Here is a 20,004-nt window from a genome sequence, read left to right as displayed (position 1 = left end):
AAGAGGAAAACATAGACTTCTATTTATACAATAAAGTTATATTTAGTTCTATTCCTAGTGTTCTCCAAATTTTAATTTCTTTTTATTAATTTACAAAAGTAATCCATGTTCATGGTAATGAATTCAAGTAGGCATAAACAGAAGTAAAAGTGTGAATCTTAACAATCTTGGATAAAAATCCATACTTACAACTTTGAAGAGGTAGCACGGCTGAAAAGGATATCCACCAGAGGAGTCTCCTGAATGCTGAAGCCATCATCACACTCACCTGAAGAGGGCTGGTCTTCCACCCCTGACACATACCCTTCACCCTGGTCCTCCTCTTTGGATTCTTCCTGAACCTCCCCGGGGAATGCCAAGAAACAAAGAAATCTTCAGAAAGAGATTTACTATCTGCAAGGTAATTTTACTTGCATGGGGTAAATGAAGGCTGACTTTAAGGTAGAAAGGGTCAATTACATAAAGCTATACAAGAGATTGGAGAAAGATAACTTAACCAGACCTTAGTCAATGAATTCTTGTTAACAATTTGGCCAGAGAACTATGATTCTGTATCCAAGAAAAAATAAAAGACCAATAAACTAATTTCTAGATGGATGTTGTATCCTTTTAAAACTGTCAGTATGACTTGTGGCCCTGGAGTTGCTAGCCTAATATTCAACATAATGACATTCTAAAGTGTATCGATTGCTCACTGTGAGCCAGGCACTAAGCGAAGTGTTTTACATGAAATGTCTCACTTCAACTTCACAGCAAATCTAAGGTAGAGAGAGCACCACTATTCCATTTACAGTGAAAAAACATTTATAGTTAAGGGCACTGAAACCTGGATTTGCCCCCAGGAACCCAAACTTTCTGGGGTTAGCCTGCATGCAGTAACTATGTGTTCTGCCTCCCTGGGTAGAGGACCAATCAGCCAGCTGGTTTAAGTTACTCACTCACCTCTTCACTCTCCGTGGTTAGTGGCTGAATTACACAAATATCTGAGGGTGCTGAAGCCACCTCTGGCCTTCCATTTTCTCCCAGAGACTTCTCAAATACCAAGGGGTCTACTCTTGCTGAAGACTGTTCAGGCTCTCTGCATGACTCTTCTTTCTCAATAGCTTCCATTTCCCTTCCCCTTTGTTGTCTGGTACCAGATGAAAGACAGCAACCTTCACTTGATTCTTTGCTGCTAATGCACAATGGCTCCATTAAATAAGCTACCTGCAATCATAGTATGCATAAGAACACCACTGGAAACCATTATTTATATATCAATAACATTACATGATTATATTACCACTATGACTCAGTTTGAGATGCAAACAGATTAATTCATTCATTCCATCAATTAAAATGTATAAAAAAGGGGTTCCTGGGTAGCTCAGTGGATCGGGCGTCTGCCTTCAGCTCAGGTCATGATCCCAGGGTTTTAAGATTGAGCCCCACATTAGGCTCCCTGTTTAGTGGAGTCTGCTTCTCCCTCTCTGACACACCCCCGACTTGTGCTCTCTCTCAAATAAATAAATAAAATCTTAAAAAAAAATAAATAAATAAGATGTATAAAATAACTCAGATACCCAGATACTGAACTAGTTGCTAGGAACCTAATAGTAAACAAGATAGATATATTTCTTGCCTCTTCAAAGAGCTTGTGCTCTAATTTTTCATGTCAAGTGTCAACTCTGATCAACTGGGAGTGGTAGTCCAGAAAACTTGAAAATTTTTCCTCCACAGACTTTGCAGAAAGAAGTAGCAACACATAATATGGATTTATCTTAACCTAGGTTCTCCTGAATGTGTGAAGTTGCCACATAAATATAAACTATCCAATTCGGTTTATCTCTGGCCTTCAGCCCTAAACCAGGGTAATAAGGGCACTGTAAAATACTGCCTTGAAGTCATAATGTTATAACCTTCCAAGAGCTCGGGTGTCACCTCCCATGACTCTGAAAAATGAATTGCAACAGATATTCATAGGGCAGTCCACTTCCTATGACCTTGGGCTCCTTATGACTGGGATCTTAGAACATTCGGTCAAAAAGTACATATTGTGTATTAGCATGAAGTCCTAGAGACATAACAATTAACTTAGTTCCTGCCACTTTGGAGCTTGCATTTTAGTAAACAATATTAAGAGTGGTAGAAATGTCTATCTGGGCAAGCATTCTCTTAGGAAGCTGAGACTCTCCCAACTTTGGAAATAACGGTTCCCCATTACCTCAGACAGAAAGTGGAGGAGATTCTGACGGCTGACTTCCTCTGCCTCTTCCTGAGATTCCTCACTGCCTCCGTCCCCCATAAGCAGCTCACTAGGTTCTCTCCCTGGGCTGCTTTCCTCTAGTTCCTCATCCCCTGGCTCCTCAGTTTCTCTCCAGCTGCCCACATCGAGATCCAGACTGGAATCCCATGAGCTGAAGAGGGACCTGCAGTCGTTGCTCAGCTCAGAGTCATTGGGACAGTCTTGCTCCGAATCGAACCAAACCCACTCACGCCCCATCTGTAAATACACAGAAGAATGCATTAAATTCACTCATACCGCTGTTTCTAAGGCATTTTCATCTCCAATCTTCAGTACAAAGTTGAGGGATCAGAAACTTCTTTCTACTCACCATTACAAAGAATAAAAGCTAACTGAAAGGAGAGACATCAGGAGATGAAATGTTTGTCATTAGGAATAAAATGAAAAAACCTCATGTCAAACAGTGTAACAGAGGTATGACCCAGTAATTTTTTCTTGAGTTTCCTCATACTCCAGAAGAAAGGAATAGGAACATAGCTGGTTGAACAAAATTCTTCTATCCCCAATCACCCCTAATCTCAACTGGAAGACAATACATTTGAGGGATAAGAGATATTTTGCTAAGTGTATAGACATTTTTAATCAACCACTGAATCCTCAAAACATACTTTAAAATCATCTGTGGCATTCTTCCAGTCATAGTCAACTCACTTCTCAGAATGAGTACAGTATCAAGTTTTAAAAGTATATTCCGCTCCTCTCATTACACTACACTATCCTGGTTTTCTTACCCCTTTCTCTTCTCCATTTTTAAGTAGGCTCCACACACAGCATGCAGCTCAGTGTGGGACTCAAACTCATGACCCTGAGATCAAGACCTGAGCTGACATCAAGAATCAGACTCAACTGACTGAGCCACCCCGGCACCCCACCCTCCTCTCTCACCACTTGCAAGAAATCCTTCTTTTATGTTCTTGTCTGGCCTTTGCTTCCTTATTAATACTTAAAATAATGTCTGCATTTTGAGGTTTCAACTTTGATATCTACTCAAATAGCTCCTGTATCTCCACCTTTACTTCTTATGTGCATTCTGGTCTCGTTTTTCCATGTACACAAAGGTGCCATACCATCTGCTTTAACGTTTCTAACTAAAATCACTTCTCTTCCTGAATATCTACAAAATCACTTTCTTTCCTAAACTCCCTTTTCCCTCGTATCAACACTATTTTCCTAATCCTCTTTACTTCTCTTATATTCAGTCAACAAGCCCACTTATCAATTTCCATCCATGATAACTTTTCTCAATGCCCATCCTCTGTTCTAAATAAGTGCCAAAACCTCCTGGTCAGTTTCTTGAGCTTTAATCCAATGTGTTGTAAAGCACATCTGTCACCTTCTCTACCAACCCAAAGTCTGTATCCTTTAATGGATCTCCTCTACAATCTTCTCTCATTTTTAGGGCTTCATGGCTTGTACTACATGCAAGTTTATAGACTGCTTTGGGAATATACTCCCCCCCCTTTTTTTAAAGTAGGCTCCATACCTAGCGTGGTGCCCAATGAGGGACTTGAACCTGAGATCAAGGCCTAAGCTGATATCAAGTCAGATGCTTAACCGACTGAGCTATGTAGGCACCTCTGTATTACAATTACTGATCTTCTTAGATTGACTGACTTCCCTTCTGTCACCCCACAAGACTATGTCTTCTACATCCTTAGCATCCTAACAAGCTTCAGTTTAAGCCAGAAAGATCAGTAACTTCTATTATCTTTCTTAAACACATCTTTTTCAAGAAAACTCAATGTACTAGACAATACCCTATTAATGTCCATTTCTGTATAATATAAGGCTCCTAACTGGTTTACCTCATGGAGTTAATTTTTACTTAGTAACAAAAATTGGAATAAACTCAGATGATTTCCCCTTAAACTGATTTTAGCCTTCAAATAGCAATGAGTTATAAAATACACAAGAACCCTACATATAGAATCAGGAAGGAAATAGTATCATACTGTTCTAGAAATACCACCTGCTAAGATAGTACACTAAGTAGGACCAATGTCTGAGATAAAGGTCAGTGCTACCTCTGTCTGTGATCTAATATTCATTAAAAGCAATACCATAAACAGAACTCTGAAAACCTTAAGTTTTCCCAAAACATTCAAGAAAAGCTGAATAAGATTATCCTCAATACACAATGCAACACTTTATAACATTAATTATAAATTCAATCTTGATTACTTACCTTCTCTAGGCTGTTGAATAGTTCATATTATAATACCACTTCCCCCCCAATCATCTCATTTCCACAGATGATATAACAACTATCATGCAGAAAAAAATCTCAAGCCTCTCACACACACACATACACATAGAACACACCAAAGGCTAGTTTTCTTTTCTTTCACTTTATTGTATACACACACACTTCACAGGTGTTTTGTTTTAAAAAGTCTGTACACTTCACCAGACAGTACAAACTAGCTACAATCTGCTAGCTACACATTAGGACATTAACATAGCCCATGATTTTTGCCCTACAACAGGCAATTGTACTACTACTCCAACTCTCTGAGAGAGTTTCCCCAGCTCATGTCACATGGCCCAGGTGCCTCCTCTTCTGTAACTTCCACTTCTGGAACTGGGCCGACAAGCCCAAGCTCTATCTTGTTTACTTCTACTTCAGGTTCAGCTCAATGAGGATACTCTGAAGCTTCACTTTTTCATCTTCATATCTGCTTCAATGGCACAGCGGCGCCCCCTGGTGCCCCCATCCTAGATGACAGGCAGACAAAGAAAGGGAGCATGAGTGAGTTGATCAGGAGGTTAAGAAAAAAGTTGCAACAATGCTGGGGATGTGGTATCTTGGGGAAGAAGGAAGAGAAATCAGCAGAAAAATCCAGGAAATGAGAGGTACAGATATGTCTTCCCACAGAGTGGGCTAAAAAACTCCTGGCAGTAGTTTGTGAGAAGAAAAGCAGGACAGACTATTTTGCTCCTGCCCATCACACAGGTCACTGGGGTTTCACCTGGGGTCCCAAAGAATGACTATCAGTCATCCCACCCAGGCCCCAAGTTGTGTTCAAAGAACAGGTAGAGTAAAAGAAAGGTGGGAGGGTCAGAAAGGGGAGTGGATAGTGAGATTCTTGGCTAACATACCTGTCCAGCTGTTGGTCCCTATAAGAAAGGCCTTTCCTGCAGACTGACCCTGGCACTAGTTCCCTAGCACCTCCTGACAGTTGTTTTCCATGAGATCAGGACAATCAGAAGGCTTCTTTCCATTTGCTGCTCTCTCCCTGCAGCCCAGCTCCTTCCTCTTGTGCAATACTTTGCTGTCTTCAATAGATAAATCATCCTATTAACCAGCTTTGCAACAGCCAGCCAACTGCTTGGGGATCCAGAGTCACTGTTGCAGGCCAGTAAGAAAGAAGGGAGATTACAGTGTTCCGTCCGTGGTACAGGCTGATGCCTGTAGGCAAGATGAATTAGTGAACACTTTTGCTGGGCTAGGCCATATTTTTACATTTCTAACATGCAAGGACTCAAAACTTTTCAGACCTCACGAACATAAGCTGCCTTTGAGGCGACATTAACAATAAAAATACCACCTTGCATTTGTTTAACACTTTAATTTTTTTCAAAGCCAGTTCCATACCTTGATCTCATTTTATCCTCACAACATCCCTGTGAGGTAGGCTGGACAGGTATCTCATTATATTAGCGCCATCATACAGATGAGGAAAACAAGGTTACAAGAGATAATCCAGTGAGTTTAAGATCATGTGGTTTTCGAGCTGATGCTCTTCCATTACATCATGCCTTAGGGCCCCATAATGAACAGAGTCAGAGGGTCATTCAATCCACAGAGGAAAACAGTAAGTCTTTAGGACTAGCTTTACTAAGTATATTGCTAATTCTACCAGCCACTACTGTATGCAGTACTCATCGTTACTGATATCCTTAAATTTACTGAGTATTTGTGTATCAGGCATCAGTCTTGCAACTCAACATTAGGGGAAGAGGAAAAATAATTATGTGCTGAGTATCTGTTGGTATGAGGAACACTTATAAAAAGCCAGCTAGCAGCTGCTGCTCTGAGCAATCTTATTTGCAAGAAAAGAATTGGCAAAAGGTGGAGTCAAAAATGAGGAGCAGGTGTATCCTAGATCCTTACCAAGAATACCTCATTTCAGTCCAATGAACTCATAAATAGTCCCTACCCAGCCCACACACACACACATGCAGAAAGACAGGAATGCAGAAAATGAGACAGATTCTTATTCAATGACCTGAATAAAGAGAAGTTCAAGACATTGCCACAGTCTGCATGTTGGATTTCCCTCTGCCACCCACCCCCAGCAGGAGCTGAGAATCTCTGTGGCAACACCACCCCTTGCAGCCATTCAATACTTACAAAGAGAGAGAGAAGGAAGGCAGGAGAGCCCATGGGGACACTGTCCTGTTAGAGGACAAACAAACACTGATCAGGTTCCACAGAAACTCTCAGCCGCAAGCACCCCAAACCTCAGGACAGAGACACAAGCACCACACACACGAAGACAAAATTTAAAAACTCAAGAACAAGAGGAAAGAGATCCAAAAGCAGTCTAGCCATTATGCTTTCTGGAGCAGGAAATGATGGTCCCCAATTGCTGCAAAAGTCATTTCCCCCACCTTGTAAGCACTCACCCAGAGAAATTAATAATCCACTCATTCAGCTCAAAATTTCTCAAGTGACTGACTGGACCTTTCAGTCACAGCCAAGTGTTTTCGACGCTTGGATGAGTACATCCAAAGATTTATATGTCTATACACCACTGGAATATATAAGCCCAGCAGTCACCAAGTACCAAGTAGTAATCTACTGCTCCTTGGATGCTTCAGACTTCTAGCTCTGGAACACTGGAATACAGGCTTTTTCTTGGTCTCCTCACCTTCTCTGAAGAATCTTGTTTTCGGGTAGAATCTCTCCCTCGAAGACTTTTAGCACTGATCCCAGATTCAGATGTCTGCATAATCAACTGTGTGGCAAGGAATTGCTACAGGGAAAGAAAGACAGTTGGCCCCTGAGACCTGATCCAGTAGGAAGAATTAAGACACCTTTGGCTTTGTAAATGGGACTTCACTTAATATCTGTTTGCAAACAGCATTCAAATACTTCTCAACTAATTGAAAGTTTAGCGTATTAGGGTTTCATTCTAGTGAAAGGATCTAAATACCAAATATCTCTTTTTTGGCTTTTTGGATAGAATACAGAATAAATCTCTCTTAAGAATGAGAAAGAGAAAAAAACCAAATGAACCAAAGGCTATTAGGTAATTTAATTTAGCAGACTAAGCAGATACAGACAACATCCCTTGAAGTTCAATATCCCAAAGGGTGCCAGACAGTGCAACTGTAAGAAGTAGATTATCTGTGATAAAAGGGAAGAAGAAACTATTTGTTGAAGGTCAACTATGTATATACTTAATGTAATTTAAAAATATGCATTCACAGTGCACCTGGGTAGCTCAGTGGGTTAAGCCTCTGCCTTCAGCTCAGGTCATGATCCCAGGGTACTGGGATCCAGCCCTGCATCTGGCTCTCAGCTCAGCAGGGAGCCTGCTTCCCCCTCATCTCTCTCTGCCTGACCCTCTGCCCACTTGAGATCTCTGTCAAATAAATAAATACATACATATATATGTATGTATATATATATATATATATATATATATATATATATATATATATATATATACACACTCTTATGCAATCACCATTCTATAAAAAAAATTATTCCCCCCAAATATTTAAAAACTTCTGGAAACTGAAGTATTTACCCAAGAAAGGAAGAATATTCTCATAACTCTTTTACCAATTCAACCTGCGAAAACCAACATGAATCCATCAAGAACAAAATGTTCCTGTGTCCCTGAAGACTATTCCAATTAAATGTCACCAGCATCCTTTCCCAACATCAGTATGAATCCTTCCCCTGAGTATTTTCATTTCATCCTTGTTAAAACACTAAAGATCCTCAAAGTACCTGAATCTGCTCTAAGACATCTCGCTGCATTTCTACTGCCATATGATACACATCATGGTCCGAGCTATTATACATTACAGCATTCTGAAACATCAGCATAATATCACGCTGAAATTCAGCTGTGCTGCGGATCAGTCCATTTTCAATGTTTTTCTTAATAGTTGACAAATCCATAGGCCTAAAAACAAAACAACAGCAGCAACAGTTAAGTGGAGGGGAAGAGGACTCAAATGGATCCAAATATATTATTATCACACAGATCTTCTCATATATACTCTTAGTCTTAGCTGTCAAGACTGAAATGCCAACCCCTCATCCCACAACATGCACTTAATCCAAAAACCAAAGTCAATCTTTATAATAAGTATTGGCTAGGAAAGGTAATAAAGAGGGTTAATTCTTGTAGACTATCTTTGATGATCCAGCCACTGAAATGATCAACTTACCACTTGGTCACCTTTACTCACATCAAAAATGCTTGATTTAAACATATTGTCTATAGTAAAAATCCACTAAGACTGAACAACTTACAATTCAGGCAAGTCAGTGTGCTGAAAGGATAATGGCTTACCTCTGTACAATGCTATGGTAGCCAGGTGCTATATCATCTGTAACAGGCTGCAGGAAGACATTGGCATATCTGTCCAGAAAGAATAAGGTGCAATTACTGACTTACTCTTCAGAAGCACAAGTGAGGGAATCTGATTTAAGTAGGTGAAGACTGTAAAAGTCAAAGCCACCAATCCCATATAAATCCACCCAGACTTCTTTCTAGTCACTGAGGAGGAACAGGAGAAAAACTCCTAGGTGACTGGTAAAACTCACCTATGATTAGCTGCAGCTCTCCATACAAGCATGATAGCTTTCTTCCAGATTTTCTGTGCCTGAATAGCTTCCTGATCTTCACTACAGACAGAGCTGAAATAAAGAAACAAAGGGGTCCTACTAGGCATTAAGTCCAAAAAAAAAAAAAAAATTAAAATAAAAAAATAAAAATAAATAAAATTCCTAATCATTTCTTGCCAACTATTAGCTCCAGGCCAGGAGGAAAGAGAACAAGATAAAGTAAAAGCAAAGGAAAAGATCCTCTCCTACTATCTTGACCTCAAAGAAGAATCCAGATACTCACAACTGTGAAGATGCAGGGCTGCTGGGAATGGAGTCTGCCAGTGTATGGGACTGCAACGTAGCATTGTGAATGCTAAAGCCATCATCACTCTCGCTCACAGGGGGTTCATTATCCATTTCTGACAAATAGCCTTCTCCTTGATCTTCTTCCTTAGCCTCCTCTAGGCTGGCCGCTTCACTGACTCCATCTTCCTCCTCATCCTCACCTGGGGCATCCTTAGACACAGTGTGCTCCGGTCAACAAAAGCAAGCAAAGCTATCCAGCAAAGCATCTTTAAACATGATCTTTTGGGTTAGATCAGTTCTAGAAAACGGCCTCACACTGTTTCCTGTCTGAGCCCTCTATCACTTATACTACCATCTACGTACACTCACTGATCAAGTAATACAGAACCTGGACAAAGAATAAGACCCAGGATCTTTTTAAAAGGAAGAAAAAAAAAAGCTACTTACTTAAGACTAAGCTAAGAGGCGTTCCTTCTTTCCCCTTGCTCTTGAGAGGAATTCTGACCCTGGATACAAAGTTATCAAAAATAGTTTTTATTTTGTGTCTCCTCTGATGGAGCAAGCTCACATCGCATTACTTTAAATCTGTTTGTTACTACCACTTTAGTAATTCTAAAAAGAAAATTCTGGATAATTTTCTATGGACAGTGTAACTAATAATCTGATTTCTTACATGTTCTCCCTGACTCTGGCATCCCTATTTACTCCAAATCACTCTGGAAGTATCAAAGCTTCATTATGCATTATGTGCAAAAGAAAGCTCTGTGTGATGTTCACAAACTCTTTGGGAAGCACATGTGGCCACAGTACTGCCAGTATGCCCAACTATCCACTGCAACTTTTCCCCATGCAACTCCTTAACCAGTCTCATCTCAGAGAGTAAGATGTATGTTTACTGTATTTCATTAAAAAGGTAGTGCTATCGGGAAATCTAGTCACACAGCAAGAGGAATAAAGAAAAGTCTGAAATACCTTTATCTGGCTTCCAAAAATAGTCCCTGATTCTTCTTTCAATGAGTCTGCAGAGGAGAGAAAGACTACCTGAAGTTTTTTCCACCTTAGCCTTCCCCTTCCTATGGACAATAATCCCCTGCAGCTCTCCTTTCCATGCTGACCTATTCTACCTCCTCTACTTGCCCACAACCCACAATCCCTCAGAAGCCAAAGCAAAGGATTTCAAGTTAGTTACAGAGTACAGAATTCCTGGCCTTACTATTTACCTGACATTTCAAACTTGTGCTGAGTCTCTGCCTCTAAAGAATCTTCGATGGGATTGGAGCCATGTGATGGAGACAACATGCTTTCAGGAGATGCCTGAAGACCAAAAAGAATAAATACTCTAATTACTGATAGATCACTTCAGCTGACACAAGTTTATTTTTCAATGATGAAACTACAGAAGAAATTCTAAGTCCTACTCATGTAACAGGAATCTAATGGTTACCTTACAAGGAACAGGATAAGCATATGTAGCAATAATCATACCTGTGGGCTACGGACACATCAACCATGTGAAAATTCAGGAACTCAAGAGGAAAGCCTGAACAGTCACTTCTTTTTTTTTTTTTTTTTTTTTTTTTTTTTATTTTTTTTAAAGATTTTATTTATTATTTATTTGACAGAGAGAGAAATCATAAGTAGGCGGAGAGTCAGGCAGAGAGAGAGAGAGAAGCAGGCTCCCGCTGAGCAAAGAGCCCGATGCGGGGCTCGATCCCAGGACACTGAGATCATGACCTGAGCCGAAGGCAGCGGCTTAATCCACTGAGCCACCCAGGCGCCCCTGAACAGTCACTTCTTACCTAAGGTATAACCCTCCATCCTCCCAGCCCCTGATTTTAAATACCTCTGTCTTCACAGTTGTAAGTGGAGTCTCATCGCCTTTTCCACTGGGAACATCAGCTTCAACAATCTCTCCAGTGGCAATACTTCTGGGTTCCTCATCTAAGTCCTGACTCCTGAGTTCTGGTGGCTCCATACTTGTGGCTGGAACAACTCCAGCTACTATTTCTGGACCTGAGATGCCTTGTTCTGATTCTGCAGGTTCCATTTTAATCTCAACACTGGGCTCCCTGATGTCTACCAGTTCGTGGATTCCTTTGTTTTCCGTTTCCTCAAAGTCCAGCCTTTCCTGCTTTACTGTCATCTCTGGTGCAGGCAGAGATACTGGCTTGTCCTGCTCCTGCTGGATAGGGTGCTCCCAGGGGCCAGGCAGGGACTGGGGATCATCATTCTCTTCACAGAACGACAGCGCCGCTTCTACTGCTGCCACATCCAGCACTTCAGGATGATCATCCACCTGTCCCATAATACACACACTGTTGAATTCACAGAAATAAGCCCAAGTCCCTCAATTCTGTTAGCATCAAATGAGATGGCCTCAATCTGTAGCTTCTCTCTCCATCTTCTCCATATAGTAGAAGTAACCAATGGATAGGTTCCTATCCTGAACAAACAGGTAACATTGGGATAGCTGGGCAGATGACTCATGTGAGCACCAAAGGGCTTTAGGACTAAGGAGATAGAGACGGGCAGAAACAGAACTGTTTGTTTATTTAATTCTTACTATAAGAAGTAAGGAGAGGCTGAAGAGGGAAGCCTATGTAGGACTTATGAGAGATTCTTTTGGGCTTTGCGAAATACTTACCTTGTCCTCAATGATGGCAATAATGTCTCCAACAGTCTCAAAGTCCAGCTCTTCACCTGTGTAGGACACAGCAATATCCATCTTCTCAGCCAGATCTAAATCTTCCTTCCCATCTATACTGGGAGCCTTTGATCCCCCAGGGGCCTCTGCTACCCCTGATCGGAAACACTCTTCTTTGATAGAATTGATGATCATGGAGATTTCACTGCTATCCATGGAAACAGTCACAGTATGTGGGTCCCCCACAGCCTCCATGGGGACACAAGTGTCAGGCTGACTCACTGAATAATAGGAAGAGAAAAACATTTCAGAACCTTATTTGATACCAAGTGACCACCTTGAGACCAACCAAGGCTACAGACAGATGTCAAGCACCCATACACTTAAGCTCAGAAAAAGTAATCTTAGATCGACATCTTTGTATGTTTTCTTGACCCCAGTTTTATCTAGAAAGTAGGGTGAGAACATGTTCTTAAGCCCACTCATATTTATACACTTAGCCCTTTCCCCCAACACGTAAGTGCCCACCCACATCTTCTCAAATTCTTGTTTTTCTAAGGATAAAGATGGTATGTGTCCATGGAGAACAGAACAGAAGCACTGAATTGGAGTTGATGCTCTTGGGTCTGCTCTCTCTAACTGAAGCTCAAGAAGGAATTCTGGACCTAGTGGCTGCTCAGGGCGCAGGTCAAGGACGCACCTGGAGCTACACTCTCAGGAGTGGAGACATCCGGAGCAGAGGATGGTGCTGGCAGCGCAGGCATCATGACAATGGTAGCCTGAGACACAGACTCTACAGGGGGTGGCACAAGTTTAACTGGAGGTTCACTGGCAACAGTAGTGAAGGAAGTGAGAGGAGTGGTGAACTGTGTAGGACCAGCTTCTAAAAGCCGGGAAAGAGTGGGAGCACCTAACAAAGAGGTACATAAAACGAGGTAAGAGGAAAGCACATGAACAAGAAGCAATAGCCACTTTAAGACTCAACCAAGAAAATTTTTAGTCTCAAAGAATGAAAAGAAACTTCTCTGTTGAATAAGATTATCTATACCCTTACTTTTCCCAGCCTTACTAATAAAGATCTTCTTCCAAGTTAGGAACGACCCAAAGCACTAGAACACACAGTTTGTCAAAAATAGGTGGTAACTTTTTTCCCAGAAGAAAATTAAACAGTAACAACAAAACCATGAAAAATTGGTATAAATAAAACTGTCACTTCTGCAATTAAGCATGCCATAAATCACCCAAATCCAATACCATTCAAATATCCCTATCTAAGGTTTGATATTTTGTCAAGTTTTTTTCTTGCTTTACTTTATCTATCTCTATCTCACTTAATTCTCATGACATCCTTATGAAGTACACACACTGCAATTAATAAAAGAGGAAACTGAGCTTCATGAGTTAAATCATCTACCCAAGGCCACAAAATCAGTATGCGGCAGGCTTGACACTAAATCCAGTTCTCTGGCTTCAAATCTCAATCCCCTGTCCTATAACCTCAGGTATCTCTAGCACTTTTCCATAATTTCACAAGCCCCAGGGAAGCAGTTTTACTACTAACTTCACTCTTCTCTTTGATATCTATGCTGTGGTCATCCAAAGCTATCAGTACTTTGAAAATAAGAATGGATTTATAATATGGGGCACTACGTGGTTTAACAGGTGAAGGAGCACCAAAAAAAGTTGGGTTTTACATCTACAACTGACGGTTGCTTACTACTAAAGGCTAGAAACCAAAGACAGTCAACACTAAGATCAACATCTGCGAAGTAAAGAGGGCAAGAGAAAGTTATTGACTTACCTGAGGCAGCAGGGGAGGCCGCAACAGTGTTGGGTGTTTGCTGCATTTCCCCACCATGTATCATGGGAAGAACCCCGCCTACCTCCAGGAGGACACCTGTACTGTTCAAGTGGCCAGAAGCCACAGCCATTTCACTCTCATTGACCTACCAGGGAAGAATAGAGGTGAAGGCTACACTCAAGCTTTCCTTTACTACCACTTCCCAAAAAACACTCCAGCAGTTGACCAAACTTCATAAAGTTAATATCCAAAGAGAATAATTTCAGACCCAAGGGAAGCTCTAATTTTTAAAAGTTATTTGACGAGAGTTCTCTGGAGAAGAGAACTGAAATAATTGTGGTTTCAGATAACTCAGGACCCAAGGATACTATCAACTTATTGGTTTTTTCTGGTTTTGTTTTTTAAATTAACATTTAATTAGGAGATCTCTTTCTCTTTTGAACTTTTTTTTTTCCATGTCACATTTTAGGTCCCAGGCACTCCCTTCCAAAGTACTAAATCACCACAGCTCTCAAACACCCACAGAAGTCTCCATACCAGTCTGGGGCTAGTAGGCAGGAGGCTGCCCTTCTTCAAGAGCTCTGACAGCAGAGGGGAGGGGGGTGGAGTTGCTTTCTGTCCAAGCATCTTTTTCTGGGGTGAATCATCTGTTACTGGGGTCATGGGGGCTTCTAAGGGTGCAGAGCCTGGAGGAAGGGTGTCAGGAATCCCAGGAAACGAGGTGACTGGGGTACTCGGCAAAGTCCCAGGGGTTACCTAAGAGACAACAGAGAACCTTTATCTGACTTCTCAAACTCTGGAAGGTTCCCTACTAATCTGGATGGGTTAGTGTGTCTATTTCATTATTAGTCCTGAGTGAAACTGCCCAGAAACCCTCTACCCCTCCTGCTCTCAGCCACTCCACTCTTCCCCACAGTTTTTTCTCTTCTACCCACTCAAACCCACAATGACCCAAACATTCCACCCAACCTGTCTTTTACAATCTGCTTAACCACTACCAATATTCTATTTACAAGAAAACTTACTTCCACAGAAATTTTATAAGACTAGTTTACTTATAAATAATTCTTAACATCGTATTTTACCTATCTCCCAAAAGGTCACAAGGCTCAATGTTTTTAGGTCCATCCTTATCTTAGAGCACAGAACATGGTACTTTAAGTCTTTCACATTCAGACCAAGAGAAGAAAATGACTCTAGGCCAAAAGTCGTTTCCTCATCACTCAGTTCTCTGCTGGCTTATTGCCCCTTTGCTGATCAATTCCTGCAGATGAAAATATACTCACTCCAGAGGTGGCCTCTTCCATAGTGGTTGCAGTCAAGTCTCCAAGTGGATAATCACCTCCTGGGGAGGCAGAATCTATAGGAGAGCGGACCATCACAGTGGGTAATCTCCGAGGGGGTGTTTTTACTGCTTGACGAGCTAGAACATAAAAGCCAACAATTACTTAGTCTTTAAGATTAAATACATGAAAGCAGACACTACTCTGCTCTATTATAATAAAGGACAAATGGGGATGTTGCATAATTAAAGCTGCATTATGAGTCTGGATTAGAAATCTTTAACACTTCTGGGAGACAGGTAACTTTTTAGATTCATTTTTCCAAAGCTTAATTCTCACACTAAGCAAACTCACTAAACTATCTCAAAGGTCCTGAGATAGCAAAGTGGTTCAAACATCCCTCAATAACCTCTTTGACAAGTTATTAGGTTTCTGCTTTTACAAGTTATTAGGTTTCTGCTTTTACAAGTCTCTCACTGGCTGAAAGCATGTATTCCTAGACTTACAAATGCTTAAGTTCTTATCCAAAGAGTGGGCTATTCCTAATCTTACAGGACTCTGAATTCTAAAAACTTAATAATGTTCAACATTTATTTTAAGCCTTTGTGTCCTAAAATGACCCAAAGTCTAGTGATAACTGAGCAGAAATCATTTTCCAAGAGTTTCTTCCTGAATAAAAAGGGATGTTTTTACTCTGGTAAAAGAGAAGAGAATACAGAAAAGTATACAAGTAAATAAGCATCAGTGGATTCTATCTTACAATGTAGTCTTCAGCTGTTACCACCATGCAGTATCCTATAGTTAATGGTTAAACAGAGTCACAAGGTTCGGTTTACCCTGATATGCAGCATCTGTAGCCTTCCTCTTTACTTCCGCCTCCTCTTCCTCCAATTTCTTCTTCCTAAAGAGAGAAGTAAGAGTAAGATCCTAGCCAGCTCTAGTTCCTCTGTAGGTCACAGTACCCTACCCTCACAAGGAAATTCTCTGCCAGGCTAGCACTTTCTGAAGGAAAGGCCTAAACAAGAATCCTTAGTAGCATAACAGGGTATGTTTCTTTACAAATTTTTTTAAGATTTTACTTTTAGGTAATCTCTACACCCAATGTGGGGCTCAAACCCACACCCTCAAGATCAAGAGTCACACGCTCTCACTGGCCAGCCAGGCACCCATAAAATGGGAAAATTTTTAGTGTACTCCCTAACTACCAGCTCTTCATAGGCAAACAAATCACTTTTCAAGTTAAAACTAAGTTATGGCCTCATGTTGAAATATTCCATCACATTACCTTCTACAACTCACTACCCCCTCCCAGCTACTAGGCCACTCTGCAGCTTCTCCCTTCCAGAATCAATCAAATCAAGGGGTGGCAGATGGAGTAGATAAGTCAAATTACTTGAGGTGAAAACAGGATAAAACGAGAGAGATGTGTACAAAAGGAAGAACAATATAACCCACATCACAATGTCATTGCAAAGCTCATCCAGTCTGCTGTCCATGTGCCCAGCTTGAATTAGTTCTGCATCTCTTTTCAGCCGTCTAGAAAGAGAAGTAAGTTAACTGAGATTTTCAGTCTACTATTTAAAAAATTCTGACCGGTATAAGAACTCAGCACCTTTAGTCTCTCCCAACCACTTCATATTTTCTCTCTGATAAGTACCTATATTTTTCTTGGGTTTCCTTTATCACTTTCTTTAGCTCCTCAACTCGTTCAGCAGTCAATTTCCGAACAATGACATCTTCAACGGTTTCAACCACTTCTCCTTTTTCACCCCGTTTCCGTCTGTAGAAAATTTAAAAACAAGTATTTTAATAGAAGAACATCTATTCCCACTCCCAACTGCTTTCTTTGAGTCTCTCCACCATTTAACCATAGATAACTTCTGCTCTATTTTTTAATCACCCAGTAATGTTAATAGATATAAAGCAGACTTCCACAGTGGACACTTTCCACTAAAGAGACGTAGCTTGAATGTCTGGCTTTGTACTCACTTTGGGGTCTCAGTGGTCTCTAGAAGCTCTGAGTACTGGGAAGCACAATGCTATGGAAAAAAGTAAAAATATGATGAGCAAGCCTAGAAAGAAGCAACTTTCAAAGTTTTACCAGATCAGACTAAGACTTAGAGAGTTCTCTATTAAGATATGAGTGGCTTCTGGGGTGCCTGGGTGGCTCAGTGGGTTAAAGCCTCTGCCTTCAGCTCAGGTCATGATCCCAGGGTCCTGGGATTGAGCCCCGCATCGGACTCTCTGCCCAGCAGGGAGCCTGCTTCCCTTCCTCTCTCTCTCTGCCTGCCTCTCTGCCTACTTGTGATCTCTGTCTGTCAAATAAATAAATAATACCTTAAAAAAAAAAAGGATATGAGTGGTTTCTAGGAGGGCAAATTACTCTGCAGTCACATCAGTCAAAAATACACAATACTGGGTGGTGCTTGGGTGGTTCAGTTGGTTAAAGATCTGCCTTCAGCCCAGGTTATGATCCCAGAGTCCTGGGACAGGGTCTGGACTTCCTGCTCAGCAAAGAGTCTGCTTCTCCCTCTATCCCTCCACCCTGACTGCAAACTCACTCTCTCATTCTCTCTCTCAAATAAATAAAATTGTAAAAAATAATCCTAAATACCAGGACACAGAAAAGGGAGTCTTCTGACCTAGAATTCATATATTTGGGGAAAAACAACCCAACAGCCAATATTGATAGTTAGTATCTACTGAGTAATTACCATATGCAAAGCACTGTGCTAAATGCTTTATAGGTATTACCTCAACTAAAACTTTACAACAATCCTAAAGCAACTTTTGTCTATTTTACAAATGAGAAAACTGAAAATCATGGTCCAAAGACTCTAACTGAAGTCATATTAAACCCAGATCTTCTAACTCCCAAGCTTAGCCTTGTACATATTATGTTACACAGATAAGAAAGTTTGTAATATGAACACACATGAAAAAACTGGCAAACAGTGGGAAAAATGAAAAGGTATTCTCAACTATGCTATCTCTTCATGGCATTAAAGCCTTACAATTAAAGGGCAGGGCCCAGAAGGAAACTCACTTCACATCTCTTAAGACTGCTCTAGGAGCACCTGGGTGACTCAGTGGGTTAAGCCTCTGCCTTTGGCTCAGGTCATGATCCCAGTGTCCTGGGATCAAGCCTGGAATCGGGCTCTCTGCTCAGCAGGGAGCCTGCTTCCCCCCTCTCTCTGCCTGCCTCTCTGCCTACTTGTGATCTCTCTCTGTGTCAAATAAATAAATAAAATCTTTAAAAAAAAAAAAGACTGCTCTAAAAGAGCACTTGTTTGGGAACTTACTTTTTGAGAGAACCAGTCTGGAGGGCGGCCAGGTTCTGCAAATGGCTTGATTGCTCTGCTAACTGACACCCTACACAAAATGAGAAAACCATTATTACACATGAAACGGGGAAAAAAGGGTGGTGGGGGGGAGGTATGCTAAGAGTTCAAGGTTTGGAGTACAAAATTTAGAACGATAAACTGCCACTAGGAAGTATTCTAAAATATGTGACTATGGAAAATGACACAACCACTTAAAATTTATTTGGCGGGGGGCGGGGGGGGGGGCCCTGGGTGGCTCAGTTGGTTAAAACGCCTGCCTTTAGCGTATCCTGGGATCAAGTCCCGCATCACACACCCCTTGCTTAGTGGGGAGCCTGCTTCTTCTCCCACCCCTCCCCGGCTTGTGTGCTTTCCCTCTCGCAAATTAAAAAAACAAATTTCATTTAGAGGGAAAGTATCATTGCCCAACAGTTTTCCTAGGTGATATATTTCCTGAGTGAAGTGAGTGTACATTATCATTTCTGTGCATTTGGGCAAGTATTTTTATGTTGATTTTGGTCCTTTTGAAAGAGATGTGTCTTTTGAAAAACAATTTGTAATGTATCCAGACTAAAAAGTTATCTTTTGATCCACTAACACAACTCCTAGGAATATATTATTAAAATAATAAACTAACAAAGAAGCACATACCAAGAAGAAAGCACCATATAGACTTGATCAAACAACAAACAGTTAAGTTTTTCCTAAATGCCTGCAGGGGATATTTAACTTATGGCATTTCACCTCTATAAAATATTAAATAGGCCATAAAAATAATTACGAAATATATGTGGTAAAATGAAAATATATACCACATAATATATTTTTTTAAAGATTTTATTTATTTATTTAACAGAGAGAAATCACAAGTAGTCGGAGAGGCAGGCAGAGAGAGAGAAAGGGAAGCAGGCTCCCTGCTGAGCAGAGAGCCCGATGCGGGACTCGATCCCAGGACCCTGAGATCATGACCTGAGCCCAAGGCAGCAGCTTAACCCACTGAGCCACCCAGGCGTCCCTATACCACATAATATTAACTGAAAAAAAAAAAAAAAAAAAGACACAACTTTCTACTATGATGCAATCATACAACCTTTTAAAAATTTGTAAAAATAAAAACAGGACTAGAACAGGATCAAGGAAGAGTGTAGGGCTTTAACTGTATCTATGTTTATTTCTTTAAAAAGATCCAAAGAAGGACAACTGGGTGGCTCAGTTGGTAGTGCATCCAACTCAATTTCATCTCAGGTCATGGTCTGAGGGATCTGAGATTAAGCCCTCTGCTAAGCTCAGAACCTGTTTGAGATTCTCCTCTCTCTGCTCATACATGCGCTCTCTCTAATAAATAAAATTTTAAAGTCTTGAAAAGATCCAAAGAAAACATGACAAAATATTAAGATTTGTTCAATCTAGTCTGGGTACAGGGATTCTCTATTTTATTCTCACACTTCTCTTGGTTGAAAGACTACATAACTTTATTTTTTAAATGTATTTTTAAAGACTCTACTGATTTATTTGAGAGAGAGAGAGAGCGCGCACACATGAGCTAGGGGAAGGAGTAGAGGGAGAGGGA

The 20,004-nt window shown here is 40.8% G+C and overlaps 1 protein-coding gene across 2 annotated transcripts in view; it reads right to left on the bottom strand.

Annotated features, from left to right (window-relative positions):
- BRD8 (bromodomain containing 8) overlaps positions 1-20,004 on the bottom strand; it is a 34,923-nt gene that overhangs the window by 6,068 nt on the left and 8,851 nt on the right. Inside the window, exons 3-24 of one of the 2 annotated variants that reach the window (XM_045075459.1) lie at positions 18,414-18,483; positions 17,101-17,150; positions 16,769-16,891; positions 16,567-16,647; positions 15,948-16,012; positions 15,115-15,251; positions 14,366-14,584; positions 13,829-13,973; positions 12,728-12,937; positions 12,028-12,308; positions 11,227-11,679; positions 10,604-10,697; positions 10,356-10,402; positions 9,379-9,593; positions 9,075-9,167; positions 8,821-8,889; positions 8,250-8,427; positions 7,159-7,263; positions 6,639-6,683; positions 2,204-2,482; positions 943-1,206; positions 190-341 (exon numbers count right to left, since the gene is read on the bottom strand). In XM_045075459.1, coding sequence (XP_044931394.1) covers positions 190-341; positions 943-1,206; positions 2,204-2,482; positions 6,639-6,683; positions 7,159-7,263; positions 8,250-8,427; positions 8,821-8,889; positions 9,075-9,167; positions 9,379-9,593; positions 10,356-10,402; positions 10,604-10,697; positions 11,227-11,679; positions 12,028-12,308; positions 12,728-12,937; positions 13,829-13,973; positions 14,366-14,584; positions 15,115-15,251; positions 15,948-16,012; positions 16,567-16,647; positions 16,769-16,891; positions 17,101-17,150; positions 18,414-18,483 — 3,375 coding nt within the window. The remainder of the gene's footprint in view (positions 1-189; positions 342-942; positions 1,207-2,203; positions 2,483-6,638; positions 6,684-7,158; positions 7,264-8,249; positions 8,428-8,820; positions 8,890-9,074; positions 9,168-9,378; positions 9,594-10,355; positions 10,403-10,603; positions 10,698-11,226; positions 11,680-12,027; positions 12,309-12,727; positions 12,938-13,828; positions 13,974-14,365; positions 14,585-15,114; positions 15,252-15,947; positions 16,013-16,566; positions 16,648-16,768; positions 16,892-17,100; positions 17,151-18,413; positions 18,484-20,004) is intronic. The other variant, XM_013052460.2, reaches the window with a different exon arrangement.

The sequence above is a fragment of the Mustela putorius genome, unplaced genomic scaffold (genome assembly GCF_011764305.1).
Source record: "Mustela putorius furo isolate JIRA1106 unplaced genomic scaffold, ASM1176430v1.1 tig00000145_pilon_pilon_pilon, whole genome shotgun sequence".
In the NCBI taxonomy this organism is placed as follows: domain Eukaryota; kingdom Metazoa; phylum Chordata; class Mammalia; order Carnivora; family Mustelidae; genus Mustela; species Mustela putorius.
This window is presented reverse-complemented; position numbering and strand designations above follow the sequence as displayed.